Consider the following 15,080-nt stretch of genomic DNA (forward strand, 5'->3'; position numbering starts at 1 on the left):
CGACGCTTTTTTTCTGCCACATTCGGTCATTTTGAGTAAAAACACGTCGAATGAACCTAATTTCATCGAAATCGGAGAGGAGAGAGAGCACTCCTTCAGATTTACCCTGTAAGTCTGTAAAGGAGCGATAGGGGATAGGTGCCAAAGTGCTTTTCCGTAGAACGTAACAGTAGGATTTCGACCAATCGCGTTGCTCGATTCGAAAACGTACGGCCATACGTTCCCGAATCGAGTAACACGATTGGTCGAAATCCTACTGTTACTGTTACAAAAAAGTGTGTGTCCGGGGCCTTAACCTATCTCCATGCATCTCAGAGTTTGCTAGGTTATGTACGTTTTCGCGATGACAAGATGAGCAACGTGGACGAAACGTCAAACGAGCCGATTCTGTACGAACTATTGGAATATTTCGTTCGCAAGCAGGAACCGGAATTGATAGTAAGTCTGAGACTTCGATTTTTTAAGGATACGCGTGCGGGAAATCGCAGGGTTAAAGAATATTACCGTTCGAAGTCTAGATGTTAATTGTGCTACGTACAGTTGGAGTTTTAGAGTTGGAAGCTACTTGAAAAAAAGGAGCATTACCATAGCTGTACTTCTAAAATGTTCAACATTTCAGAAATGCAAGAACGATGCGGCTATCCTTCCAGCTACTGGCACCATAAAAAATGCTCTCAGGTACTTCAACAATAGGTACTCCCTACCTGAAAGCATCTTGCGGCAAGTCAGTCTCACGCTACCATGGAAATTTGCTGTCGGCGATCATGGTCGGGTACTTGCTATTTTACAAGAGAATATCATTGAAATACGAAAGGCCAAAGATGAATATTCCTCCATAGTAGGAAAGGCATCTGGTAAATGACACATTAATATTATCAGTACCGTTAACAATTTCCGATAGACATCTAATTTTTCTCAGTCATGCTTTATATGTGAAATGCTTGTATTATCTAGCTCCAAAGGATGCCTTTCCTCAATGGCGTAAGCTTGCCTGGAGTCCCAATGGAATGATCTTAGTATTGGCGTCTAGTAGCGGCTATACATCCTTTTACAATGCATTGGGAAATAATATCTTTAACATAAGTTCAAAAACGATTTCACAAAGTCCCCATATTCTTGAAGCTGGTGACGCTATAGCGTCTATGTTGTTCCTTAAGCCAAGGACAACAAATGAAAAATGGGCCTACGAATTTATTTTAATTTCGTATAGCGGGCTGCTCAGGTCTTATCATATTTCTACAAGTGGCTACAGTGTAAATTATGACTTTTCTTTCGGCAATTTTTACAAAAACGGTGTTAACGTCGTTGCGTATGATGAAAAACGTAGCTTATTCTATGTTGCTGGAAATATGATAACACAAAAATTGACGGTAAATACATCTAATAAGTATTATTTATATGCATGATATGTAATCTTGCAAATGTAATATACTTATATATTGTTTTAGTCCACTGCATCTGAGTCTGGATTAACTTCGTGGCGACTCTTGAATGATTATCCATACTGCAAATTATCATTTACGTTTGAAGATTCTGCTATCAGCAATTCGCGGTTTTCTATATGGAATTTGATTCCCATCTTTAGCTATCAATCAGAGTCGATTATATTTTCGATAAAAATTTCACCAAATGGCGAGTTTCTGGTATGCTTGCATACGAATGGTTCAGTCTCGCTATGGGGTTTGCCAAACTTAATACTACAGAAAAAATGGAAGTTGCCTGAGCAACCGGAATATAATGTACCTAATCCTCTGGGACGCACAAAGTTTAAAAAATTTCCACCAGGGTTTACAGAGTTTCATCCAATAGATATCGGTTGGTGGTCTGACCAGGTAACATATCTATCTCATTTACACATATATGTTATAAGTTAAATATCTTTCAAATAATACTAATGTTTTGTAAAATAATTATTATCTTAAAATAAATATTCTTTTTTAAGGCTATCATAATAGCTCGATATTCAGGTTCCACTTCGGTCTGTTCTACATGGAACTTAAAGAATCTGCTAGGTGTTAGTCCAGAATTTCTAGCAGGACAACCACAAGTATGCGAGCTTGGTTTAGAGAAAGGATTTTTATGTTTAGATTGCGAAACCTTTATTACAAGTAAAAAACGAAGTAGAGAACCCAACGATGGTCATTTGTCAGGTTTGTAGCATATTTATGGTTTATTACTCTTGCAATTAATATCCTGGTATGGTAATTATTAGCTAATTTGTGTTTTATTTATGATCTCTTTATTAAAAATGTATGAATTATTAAATGTATGTAAAGAATAAAAATCTTTTTCATTTTATAATCAAGAAGCATCATCTGAAAGCGAGAAGGACGATGATGAGTTAGAACCTCTTACCATATTAAATTATACCACGAATTTGGTACAAAGCACATTGTATTCAATAACCGATATTGAAAGATTTCAACCAAAGAGAAAGAAATTGAAAGTATTGCATCGAACTTATAGAATTTTGGGCTTGAAAAGCACGACTCCAGAAGAGCTCTATTCTAGAAAAATAGACATTGAGGTATATGTATAAATAGTTTTATTGAATTTATTAGTTAACTTTAATATATCAAGTAACTGAGGAGTTGTATGGATGTTTTAGGAATACGAGGAAGCTTTAGCTTTAGCAAACACATATAATTTGGACACAGATCTCGTGTATCAAACGCAGTGGAGAAAGTCAGAATTATCATTGAACGCCATTGCAGAACATTTAAGCAAAATAAGCAAAAGATCTTGGGTTTTAAATGAATGTGTCGTACGTGTCCCTGATACTATGGAAGCTGCAAGGGAACTATTGAATTTCGGATTGAGAGGCGCAAATCTAGAAACTTTAATAGCTATCGATATATGCGACAATGACAAATTTGTAACTCCTGATATAGAGGACGATTGGCAAGCACTGGATGAAATCACTGTAAGTTTAAGACAGGTAAGTAAGAACATCTTACAAAATGCATATGCATTATATTATAAGGAAAAATTGTATATAAAGAAATGTAATTTAATTTAATTTTGGAAATCATATTAACAGGTGCAGAAAGTTAATGAAATGCTTGAAAAAATAGACATAAAAAATTTATCTGAGGCTCAGAAAGAATTAATTAGGTATCGGAGGAAGCTTCTAAATCATTTAGATAAATTGCTTATGTATGAAATTATATTAGAGTCTCCACTCAAATATAAAAAAGAATTTTACGAGGAGTTTCGAAGGTTATCACCTATTGAAAATGCAATTAGGTATTAATATACTTACATATTTTGTTATCGATTAATGAAAAATACTATGTATTTTTATTTTGTGACGAATTATTTTTTAAATTACAGATTTGCCAAAGATAGTGATTACCGAGCTGTTGAAATTATGTTTACTTATTATGGAGAAAGTTTGTTGCCTCATTGGCTGGCAATTATCAGCTTTTTCCCAGAAACTTTAAATACGTTGGATTATCAAAAACTGCTACCAGAATGCGATTCAGAAGGTCAACTATTTTTGTTAGATCAACGTGAATTACGACAAAAAGATTGGTCAGAAAAACATGAGTTTAATGAAATAATAAATCTTGATTTAGACGATCGATCAGAAATATTGTATGAATTGGATCCCTCCTTGTTAATATATAGGTAAGAATTTTGTTACATTATTGTCTGTATAGTATTTATATTATCTAATTATTTATATCATCTAATTATCGTTGATTTATTTTTAGAAATACACAACTTACACCAGATTTATTACAAAAATGGTATAAGACACGTGCTTTTGAAATTGAAAAGAACAGTTCTTTAGTAGATAATGCTTTGCAATTAGTTAAAATCGGAAAGTCTCATAATATTAATGGCCTGGTAGATTTGTTATTGGAATTGGAAACTTTAGACAATCTCGTTTACACAGTACATTTGGAGGATATGTCATTAGATAAATTAGAGAAATTGAGTAACATGGAGAAGATAAAACTTTTGATGAGTACATCAAATGAAATTAATTTTGTTGAAAATATAAAGAACCTTTTGTTACCTTTTATTAAACGAAGGCATCAATATTTGGTATGTATAGCTATATTTTAAATTGCTGAAATTATATACATATATATACAATAATATACAATTGATATTGTTTATAATTTTAGGGTGGAGATCTTCAGAAATGCTTACTAAGCGATTATCTAATCTGCTTAAGCAAAGATGATTTGACATTTCCAGTTAAATTTTTCAAGTATTTAAAGCAGACGCAGGACATTGAGATAATTGAAATGATAGATGATGTTGCTAGCTTAGCTTTAGATTGTGTATATGCCTGTGATGATCCCGACATGTATGAAAAAGCGAAAGATATCTTAGATTCGATATCAAAAGATGATGGAAAAAGAACAAATGCAATATGCATTCTATTAGAGGAGTTTGAAGGAGAACTTGATTGCATTAGGCTTTTAAGTAAATATGGTGTAAAAACAACGTTAAAATTTATACGAAAAAATAGAAACGATCCTGACGTTGCTAAATCACTATTAACTCAAATGGCAAGAAGCTTGAATAAAAGGTTGTTCTAAATGTATAATCTATATAAAGATTAAGGACGTTCACCGGTCCTTATACTAGAGAAAATCGAAATTCTATAGATTTTCTTGAAACTGTGAATATACGTTAATTTAGGTGTGCTTTATGCGTGGTATAAATTTTTAGTACCTCTTGCAGAATAAAAGTCGAGATACTGAGCCTCCAAAGTTTCAATTTTTATCAAAATTTAGTAAAAGTTGAAACTTTGAGGCTCAGTATCTTGATTTTTTATATCGCAAGAGGTACTAAAATTTATACCACGCATAAAGCACACCTAAATTAACGTAGATTCATCAGTTTCGAGAAAATCTATAGAAAATCGATTTTCTCTAGTATAAGGACCGGTGAACGTCCTTAAATGATTTTCGTAATAGACATGAGAGACAATGTTTTTATTATTTCAGTTTATTACCTCCAGATGAAAGGGAATGGGCGCAATTATTAAACGATATGTTAGATATACATGGGCTAATTTTTTCGTGTATTGCTGTTGAAACCTGTTTCGAAATATGTGTTTCAGCCCGTTTACTTTCAAGAATTAAATGTACAATTCGTAATTGTGCTACCTTAATAGAAACCAAGAAAAATGAGAAATCTTTGTTAAAAGTATCCTATGAGAAAGCGGTTGACCTTATATTGGAAGTGTCCAAAGAATATTTTAATGGTTCAAGGACACTTACTGATCCACATATGGAGTTAGCTAAGTAAGTATCTCGTTAACATAATAATAATCATATATAATAACTTGTTTTGAAACGTAACGTATATAAATGATTGTTCCAGAACTTGCCTTGATCTTATCGAAGATGATAACGTGAAAATTAAAGAAGAATATGATCTTATCAAGTCGCTCCAAATATTGAATGAATTCAATATTGATATATTACCTCTTCAAGTTAGATTAACAGTGGACAAATTAACCTTGATCGAACACTGTTTAAATAACCAAAGAAATGCTTATAAAAATCGACAGAGATTATTAACGTTAGCAACTTATTTACGAATTGAAGGAAATAACAGTAGACTCCGCGAAGGAAAAATTTTAGAACTAATAGCTAAAAAGGCACTTGAGGTGAGATACATTCATCTTTTTTACATGTATTTCTTGCGATCCAATTTCAAGAGATTTTTTTTAAACTAAAACATAAAGATATGTATATCATGATTATATTTTTTATTCCGCAGACTGAAGATTACAATACATGTGCTATGATATGTTCGCAATTAGCAAAAAACAATTGTCTTTTTGCCTGGGAAATTTGTTTAAATTTAGGGCGTTGTGATAATTATCAGGATCTAAAACTTAGGCAAAAGTGTCTATGGTTTGCAATAAATAATGGTCCTAGTGATATATTGGGTAATGCTTTAGAACACATGCACTTGTTAGAAATACAAATGCTACATAAGAATTTGGAACTGTGGATGCCGTCTGCGGAATTTGAAAGTTTAAAAGATGAAGAAAGTGATACAAGTGAAGATGATTTTACAGATGCTATGACAACGGTAAAAGAAATTTATTTTAATGAGCACTAATGTTAATATTTTTCTTATAATGCGAGATATAAAAAAATATAACATTATTATATAATTTACAGCCGCAGATAGAAGTAAAAGAGTTTGTTCCAAAAATGTTGGGAACTTCAACAGGAATTGTAAAAAGTTCAGCTAATATTATGAAAGAATCTACATTTAGCTTGCTTAGAAACATTAGTAATACTAATTTTTGGAAATCTAGATTGAATCTTAACTTTAAAAACGATTTAGAAACTAATGCACAACAAGAATCTGAAATAGAACAAAACGAGGAAGATATCAATCTTCAAAGTTTTCCATGCTATTATGAATCCTTACACGAACTGTGTAGAATAAGCGTTAATGAGACAAGATACAATAAATATTCTATGACAGAAATAGAAAATACAAAATTAAAATGTTGTCGAGCGCTTTTAAGAATAACCATACTGAGTGAATCCTCTTGCTATGGGCTAGAAATAAGTGAAATTGATCATTGTAAGTATTGTGTGTTATTTATTTAACAAAAATTTAATTGTAAACGAATTACATTTATATGACGAGAATTACAAAATTATTTTATTAATTTCAGTATTTCTAGAATGTGCAAAGCACACTATGTCAGACGATTGGTTACTTGGTATGGCGTATCTATTGAGTTTAAATAGAAATCACATCTTGGATGCTCAAGCAATCTTTATGGATTTACCGCAAATTGAATTATATGTACAAACTGCGCTTTATTACTATTCATTAGAGTTGTACAAGAAATTGTACACTGATTGTGAAAAGTTATATTTGTACAATCCATTAGACTTAATGAAAATCATGATGGTTGCAGCACAAAAGTCTGAAGAATGTGATATTGTTAAAGCGTTACAATATTGGCAAAGATATCTGCTCGGTGGAGCGCAAGTTACTAGGATGAAACAATTGGAAATAAAAGATTTAAGTGCGTTAGAACTAGGACAAAGTAGTACTCGTGTACATTCTGAAGAGACTGTGAAAACTTCGAAATGTATAAATGAAGAACAAGAATCTGCAGAATATTTCGATGTTAATAATATTCTACCATCAAAGTCTACGGCAGATGAAGATCTAAAAATGGCTATCTCAGATGACATTGATGCCGTAGAATGGACAGATGATTGGGGTGATTTTTCTGATGATAGCATGGAAGCAAATAATGATAAGAAGGATAAAATTAGATTCAAAGAAGTTTTGCAAGAAGAAATCATTTTTCCTCTTAATCATGCCATTGCTGAATGTGCGACAGAGGAAGATCGATTTAAATTATTTCAAAAACGGTTTAATCAAATCAATAATTTAGAGCAATATCAGGAAGTAAAAAAACTAATATCGCAATGGCCGAAATTCAATATGCCAGATCATATCGCAATAGATAATCATCCAGTTTTAAAAATGATGAAAGTGATAACTGCGCTTACAGAAACAAATACAGCTAATTTTGAAAAAAGGATATTACAAGAGCACGAAGAACTCATTCGATTATTAACGTCTGAAGGGGTACTGTAATGAATTGCATTATTTCCTTTTTTCATTATAAGTAATTAAATATTATTTTTCTAAATGCTTTTATAATACAGATCCTCAAACGGTTCTTGGAGATCGAGCGAGATCACATTAGCTTTGTACAAAGCGTTTATATAAGATTATGCTCCCAAGACGTGTCGATGCATGAAGAAGCAGTAAATCTCATTAAAGAACAACAGGTTAGCCGTTCGTCTATTTGCGCAATATATATGAATAGTTATATATAAATCCTGAAACGTATATAACACTATAATTTTATTTTTCCAGACTATTGTGCTACCACCATTAGTACTGGAGAAACTTTTTCTAAATGATTTAACAGCGTTGTTCAGCCCAGATCATGTTGTATATAAACAGATAATCGATCATGTCTTCATAAATGAAGCTTTAACCGGCATTGAGGAAAATGCAGAAATACTAATACATGAATTAAAAAGACAGAAATATATACTAGAGGCTTTGCATATTATAAAGTTAATGAAGAGAATACCGCCGGCCTTATGCACATTCGATACTTGCTTTCAGCTATTAATACAGGAATGAAGTTATTCTAAATATAAAAAAAAAAACTGTGATGAATGTTGTATAAGGGAAAGTTACAGAAAAGGTATATTTATTATAAGTAATCTCTTTGTTTTATATAAAAATTTTTTAGACGTGCGTGCGTGGAATTTAAAATTGCTTTAGTTTTATTACAAGTGTAATATATTTCGTTATAACGAAAAACGTAAAAAGGACTAAAACAATTTTAAATCTTTCTCCCACAACAAAGCTTTCTGTGACCATATTTTGAAAGATTTATATCTCTTTTGTATATATAAAAAAATTTATTTGTAAATATAAATATAAATTGCGTTGTAAGAAATACGAATGAATTTAATGAAGAAATTCGTGTAACAAGCGTATATCCTTACGCCTTATCAATCTCTTGGCGAAAGAGAACGCGTGTCGGCCCTATACCAGTGTTTTCCAAAGCGAGTAAGCTCCCGCGGTTCAATGAATCTCGGAGGTAATAACTGAGTCCGTAAACGCTATCTCTGTTTTATCAGCTTCGATAAGACTGAGTCATTTAGTCACCACGATACGCTGTATCGTGCTGCATCGTGTTGTATGCCCAATTACCACTGATGTAAATATCATTGCGCGTTTGTACCCTCCAGTTGTGCTGAATGACAACGATGATTGAGCGTGGACTACGCTCGCTGCGCACACGATCGCTCGCCTAGCTCGGCGAGCTGCTCCGTCCGTCTGAGAACTTAGTTTGCCGCTTCCTTCGGTCGAATAAACACGTCCTTCAGCTGGGTAAGTCGATATAAGTACATATATATCCGCGTCCGCGAATATTCACTTGTTATCGCGTGTATTAGTTACAAAGATGCATATGTTTTTATTTAAGATACTTAAAATTTATTATTGTGGTCTTTATTGTACAAATTACACACGGGAAAAATGCTTTCTTTTATTTTAATATAATAATATTATAAGGAGTTATAATAGTTTATCAAAAAGATACGTAATAAGTTGTATATTACTTCTTTTAAATAAGTTCCTTATTTGCTTGATGCTAAAATTATATTTAAAGTGCATATATGTATGTGCGCGAATATTAAAATGTTCTAAATGAAATAAAGTAACGATACAATCCCAATTGCTGCTCATAAAGAGATGAATATTAAGCAGGCTTGTCACTTTGCAATCGTAACAATATCAGGCTTCGATATAACTTTTATTAATTGCAATTTATCTTCTTACCCCGCTGACGTTGCTCCAATCAATTGATAAATTGTTCTCACACTCCTACGCTAACATACAAAATTCTATAGCTGTAGCTTATATCTGTACAGTTTAACAATTAATCAGCCGAGGAACAAAGAAGATATTCCAGCCACAGCTTTAGTCACCGTTTCAAACGCCCTTCCTCTCGCTCTCTCTCTCTCTTTTCGCCGTGCAGGGGACATACATTTCTCTTTTTCATCGACCCGGCTTCCCCTTTAATAACTCGCGGCTATTTTTGCGCGCCGTGCACCGCGGCGGCATGGAGTACAACGACACGCTGCTTATCCCAGGCCAGCATATACGTCCGCCCGTAACCGAGGAAACGGCGGTCGCTCTGCTGGAGCGGCTCTACGGCATGAGGGCGACGAGCGTGCGCGAACTTAACGCTTACGACGACCGCAATTACCACGTGGTGTGCGACGGGCCGCCCGCGAATCCGCACGCGATCAATCTGGAGAAGACCGGCTATGTTCTCAAGGTAATCAACTCCCTGGACTCCCGCAAGACCGACGTGATCGAGGCGCAGACGGAGCTAATGATTTTTCTCAATCAGCGAGACGTCTGCTGCCCGTTACCGGTCAAAAACGTGAACGGCGCGTATTTTTCTCTGGAGACTCTGAAAAGCGAGAACACCATGGAGAAGTATGCCGTGAGACTGTTGGTCTATCGTCCCGGTGAACTGCTCTATCACGTAAAAATAACTGATGAATTGTTGCGCAAGATTGGCAGTTTCACCGCCAGAATCGACGAGATCCTCACGGGCTTCAATCATCCCGCCTACGACGATCACAAATCACTGTGGATGTTGACCTCGGTGCCGCGAGTACAGCAGTTCACGTACGCGATTAAGAGCTCGTTGGATAAGCAGCTGGTGCACGACGTGATCGTCAGCTTCCAGCGGGAGGTATTGCCGATCATGGATCAGCTGGAACAAACAGTTATACACGGCGATCTGAATGAGCACAACATCATCGTGAGCCCCGACGGCAAGGATATTGCCGCCGTGATCGATTTCGGTGACTCTCACAGGACTTGTTGCGTTTTCGAGCTAGCTATAGTTCTCTGCTACATGATCCTGCAAACGGCCGACGTAGGAATGGGTAGACACGTCGTGGAGGGTTACGAGAGGATCAAGAAGCTGACCGACGTGGAGAAGAAGACCCTCAAGATCAGCGTATGCGCCAGGATATGTCAGAGTCTGGTGATGGGCGCTTACTCGTACCTGCACGATCCCGAAAATCAGTATTTGCTGAGCACGCAAAAAACCGGGTGGATGTTACTAAAGAGGCTGTGGCCCATGAGTCAAGGGGACGTGATGCAAGCTTGGGGATTGACTAATTCCCTAAACGAGTAATATTGATGAATTTGCCGAATTAAGCAACGGCAAATAACACAGATTACTCGCTGTTTGACTATATATTTTTGTATAAAGGTAGAGTTGAGAGATAAAATTATAATTAATAGATCGAATGGAAGGAAACAGAGGTACCAAACTTGTAATAATCTGTTTTAGCATCACATTTGATATATCTATCGTTTTTTATTAATTGACGTTTTAATGGTATCAACGAGCAACTGCATTATTGGTCATTTTCAATTGCAATCATTTATAATGACTCTGCATATCGTTTTATCAGTAATATATATATATCTAAAAAAAAGTAATATAACCATCAATCTGTAGAGTTTTGTATTCAATTAATATTTTATGTCTGTCGAGACTGTGATGAAAGAAATTTTTTTTAAAGAAAATTATTATACAAGTAATTTTTCTACTTCTTTCTCGAAAGCTATACAGTTTTGTAGTTATAATATTTTGATTTTATAATATTATATTACTTAGGTTCATGTCCGATTGTGCATTATTATGTTTTTTAAATATAATAAATATCGCCTAAGACAGTGGTCAATTATGAAAGCAATAATTCTATAACACATTATCAATTATATGCATTATATATATATATATATATATATATATATATATATATATAATGTGTAAGATATATTTCAAAATATAATAGAGACTAAAAGATATTTTTCTGTAATCATTGTTTGTTTCGCTCAAGTAACGCTTCTATTAGTATTAATAAAAGAATCTACTGAATACTTTGTTGGCATACCCCGCATTCTAGCAATTAAAAAAATCAAATTCTATAATTAGATATGTGTATATTAGGAAGTTTGAAATTAAAATTCTAAATAAACTTTAAGAAAAATAACTGCGGTATTGTGCAGTGATATATTCTCTTGTTTTATTCGCATTTAGGCAGTTACATATTTACATAGATATCATGAACAGTAATGCTTACGTACAACACTAAGTGTGGAGCCATTTTACATACCTACATCGTGATATATACAAAAATGTACGTGTCGGAATTTATTTCCCTTTCAAGAATTGTGTTATCACGTTGATTAACCGGAAAATAACTTGTTTTTTACCGCATCGATCAGTAACACACCGCGGTCGTATTATTACAAGGCAAGTATTGATTAAATACTTACTAAAACGTGACACAGTGATATACATGACGCGCCGATGGTAGTTACATATTATCGCATTTGCTAGCTGTAATCATATATAGGATGCATTAAAAGGCGCCGTATCTTTCCTCAGTTAATGAATGCGTGCTTGAAGGAAGTATCTCGACTTTTGATGCGTCCAGTATATTCATGTTATATTTTTTGTAATCTTTCCCGTACCAACTTATAAAGTACTTATATACGTGCATCTCAATAATTTATGATAGCTCGTAATATATACCTTTTATCTCTTGTCTTTAATAATATTCTAATTTATATTTACTTTTTCATTCATGTCAGCTCGTTTTGGCAAACTGCTTAGCTGTGTCGAGGCAAATTCGTTGATAGCGAAAATCTGTTCACAATCTTATCAAATCATATACCGACATATATGTATAAATCACATAGGCGCCGCGCGCCGTAGAGGTGAAATGCAACGGAATGTATTCGCACATTTATATAATGATCTGCCGTCCATGTATACTGACTATACAATAATCTCATAGAGAGTTAGAGATATTTTATATATATATATATATATATATATATATATACTTTAATAGACTTTTAAAAATATTGCCGCTGGGGTGCATGTCTCCTACAAAGAATTCCGGCAGCGCCTATGATGTAATTAAACGTTTAATATGATCAATCATATAAGGGGGGGGGGACAATATCCTCGTTACATTTCACGTATAATAAATTAATATAAATTATAATATCTGTTCGAGATATCCTCTTATTGAGAACATCGAATTCTATGATAAGTTCTAGTGAGTGACAAAATACGCGACAAATGAATATTCGTAACTACTAGTAATATCTAGGTAGTGAGAAGTGATTAGAGGCACATAAGTAAAGTCGGGCCCTTTATATAACCAACAACGGAATGGTCATGTTCACGAATTTTCGCCAGAGATTATTAACAAAATATTATATTACAATACTTATGTATTTTTTTTATTGCTTATTGGATATCTATTGGCTTAAGATCGCCCGACGGGACGCTTATAGGCGCATAATAATTCATCGATAACTTATATTCTTAAATAACTTTACATTTTACATTTTCATAATAATTTATATCGGGATCTATAAACATAAAGGAGAGAGGAAGAGATAACATATTATTAAATATGTTTAGAGATATAGCGCGAAGAATAATTTCTTCCTGATTATGACGGAATATCAAACGATTCTTTGGAACGTAACGAAACTCTCTTTATATTAATGCCTATAAGAATGATGATATCCGAAGAACGTTTCAGTCTTAAAGGGATGACTTTCTTTCGCTTCAGAAATAAATGAAGACGATTATTATATTTACGTGGGAAATAGATATAAAAAATAAACATCAAGAAGAAATGTATTTAATGTGCTTTGCGAACACAAATAACGTACGCTTCCCAACCTTCCAGACTTAGCGTTTTATTAAAATTTCAATATCATATTCCGGTTAAAGCCATTTTCCGTGCGACTTAAAGCACCAACATTGACAACATTTAATAACGTGTCGATTTCAACGTATGTCGCAATAACGATCTTCCCAGGACGTAGCAATAAATTTCTACTTCTCTTTCTCTCTTTCATCGTACTCTATAACAATATATAACGCTCTTAACTTTTTTGGACGAAATGCCGGATTTCCATTTTTCTTCCTTTTTCTTTTTTAACTAGGGGCAATATGAGCGCGCACAATTTATGAGAATCGCGCCCAACCACGCGTGACATATACGTTATAGAAAATTATGGTTTAATTAATTAGAAACTGTTAAGATTGGCGGGTTTCTTTCTTACACGAGGAACGCTCGAGGTGAGGAGGTGAGCCGGCTCTCGCGACGATACGACGAGGAAACTATTACAGCGAAGTAGTTTTGGTCAACTCCTTTCTTGGATATTCCCTTTTTTTATTCTATAACTCGGACATCGTAATTGATACTGTGCAATTTTATTCCACAGTGAACACGCTCCTTCCGCGTGCATTACGTAATTTACTAACAACAGGCATCCCGGGTGCGTTTATATATGTTACGAAGTAATTGTCCGACTAATCACGATTTACACTCTCTGTCTCTCACGCGCACTCTTCATCACCGCTAATCTTGTCTAATCCTCACAATGAGTCACTTACAATCAATATCTCGGATCTAACGACACGATGCGCAGCACTGTTTCTTGTACAGCGGCACCTTACATATGTTCATCGTTTTCACTCTGCTGCACAGTTGCGAGTGGTCCTTGCATTCTTCTACAAATGCTAAAATAAAACGGCATGTTAATCATGAAGCTCTATTTTTGCGTTAGAAAACTAAGATTGAATTAATTAATAATGTAAGATATAAATAATTATAATGTTACGGTTTGCATAAAGGCTAAACCTTCAGATTTAGTATGTTTCTCTTGCAGAAACCTACCGGTAGATTGAGGACAAGGCGGACCTCTGCACGTTTTCATTACAGGAGGTCGAGGTATATCTCTACAAGCGTTCCCCGCTGGCTTCTTCGTACCGAACCAGACGCATTGTAAAATCCTATACTTGATACCATCTTCTTCGCAAGACGCAGTGCACTGTGCGAAACGTTTTATCTTAGCATAAGCGTCATCATTATCGTGTCGAATTTTTAAATCAGTTTATTTACCTCGGTCCACTCGCCGACCCTCCATACGCCTTTGCAGGCGTCGTTGTAACATTCCTGTCTTTGTAGCGGCCTCGTGGCTTCGTCGCACTTGCTCGGGTCCAACAGCGTGACATTCTCGCGATCGTTCTCCACGTCGTGCACCAGACGACAGCTAATATCCCGTTTCTGCATCGCCGTCTTCCAATTGAAGCATCTGGACATTTCGCACGGGGTCCATTCCGTAGCGTGCCATTGAGGACACTTGCCCGTCCCGCAGGGTCTCACCTTTTGCGGTACCGGATAGCCGGCGTCCTCGCACAGCGTCTGGCCGATGACCGTCCTCGGCGTAACCTGCGTGGAGTTGCCATCCGTTTTCGTCGATCGAACTGTACACTGTGCACCTCGCATCTATGGAAACGAATAATTCGTAATATAGTTATATATTTCGTCGAAATATTTTTAAAAATATATTTAAAAAATATATTTCTATATATATATATATATATATATATATATATATATATATATGAA

The 15,080-nt window shown here is 34.8% G+C and overlaps 3 protein-coding genes across 5 annotated transcripts in view; 2 read left to right on the forward strand and 1 right to left on the reverse strand.

Annotated features, from left to right (window-relative positions):
- The first annotated feature begins 291 nt into the window (after nucleotides 1-291).
- Nucleotides 292-8,515, forward strand: LOC143893750 (NBAS subunit of NRZ tethering complex). The gene is made up of 18 exons (XM_077399495.1): nucleotides 292-438; nucleotides 620-854; nucleotides 955-1,370; nucleotides 1,449-1,832; nucleotides 1,943-2,150; nucleotides 2,307-2,527; nucleotides 2,609-2,938; nucleotides 3,041-3,246; nucleotides 3,334-3,630; nucleotides 3,717-4,053; nucleotides 4,137-4,546; nucleotides 4,968-5,267; nucleotides 5,347-5,635; nucleotides 5,749-6,066; nucleotides 6,159-6,573; nucleotides 6,668-7,602; nucleotides 7,683-7,808; nucleotides 7,897-8,515. Exons 1-18 carry the CDS (start codon nucleotides 352-354, stop codon nucleotides 8,170-8,172), a joined length of 5,790 nt encoding a protein of 1,929 aa, XP_077255621.1. The 5' UTR covers nucleotides 292-351; the 3' UTR covers nucleotides 8,173-8,515.
- Nucleotides 8,516-8,570: 55 nt separating this feature from the next.
- LOC143893955 (hydroxylysine kinase) lies at nucleotides 8,571-11,484 on the forward strand. Its single transcript, XM_077399906.1, has 3 exons — nucleotides 8,571-8,638; nucleotides 8,790-8,931; nucleotides 9,474-11,484. Exon 3 carries the CDS (start codon nucleotides 9,665-9,667, stop codon nucleotides 10,757-10,759), a length of 1,095 nt encoding a protein of 364 aa, XP_077256032.1. The 5' UTR covers nucleotides 8,571-8,638; nucleotides 8,790-8,931; nucleotides 9,474-9,664; the 3' UTR covers nucleotides 10,760-11,484.
- A 149-nt stretch (nucleotides 11,485-11,633) lies between these two features.
- Nolo (ADAMTS-like no long nerve cord) overlaps nucleotides 11,634-15,080 on the reverse strand; it is a 184,998-nt gene continuing 181,551 nt past the window's right edge. For all 3 annotated transcript variants that reach the window (XM_077399691.1, XM_077399774.1, XM_077399600.1), the window contains 3 exons: nucleotides 14,571-14,957; nucleotides 14,346-14,499; nucleotides 11,634-14,188 (listed from right to left, as the gene is read on the reverse strand). In XM_077399691.1, the coding sequence (XP_077255817.1) occupies nucleotides 14,079-14,188; nucleotides 14,346-14,499; nucleotides 14,571-14,957 (651 nt within the window). In that variant the 3' untranslated portion in view covers nucleotides 11,634-14,078. The remainder of the gene's footprint in view (nucleotides 14,189-14,345; nucleotides 14,500-14,570; nucleotides 14,958-15,080) is intronic.

This window comes from Temnothorax americanus, unplaced genomic scaffold, assembly GCF_048541705.1.
Source record: "Temnothorax americanus isolate GAGA-0224 unplaced genomic scaffold, ASM4854170v1 Scaffold1, whole genome shotgun sequence".
In the NCBI taxonomy this organism is placed as follows: domain Eukaryota; kingdom Metazoa; phylum Arthropoda; class Insecta; order Hymenoptera; family Formicidae; genus Temnothorax; species Temnothorax americanus.

Bases quoted from the DNA above. Each gene is read 5' to 3' on its own strand.
- LOC143893750 (XM_077399495.1), top strand. From the start codon at position 352: ATGAGCAACGTGGACGAAACGTCAAACGAGCCGATTCTGTACGAACTA. The intron at 3,631-3,716 runs GTAAGAATTTTG...ATTTATTTTTAG, and splicing joins CCCTCCTTGTTAATATATAG to AAATACACAACTTACACCAG. The intron at 7,809-7,896 runs GTTAGCCGTTCG...TTATTTTTCCAG, and splicing joins ATCTCATTAAAGAACAACAG to ACTATTGTGCTACCACCATT.
- LOC143893955 (XM_077399906.1), top strand. From the start codon at position 9,665: ATGGAGTACAACGACACGCTGCTTATCCCAGGCCAGCATATACGTCCG.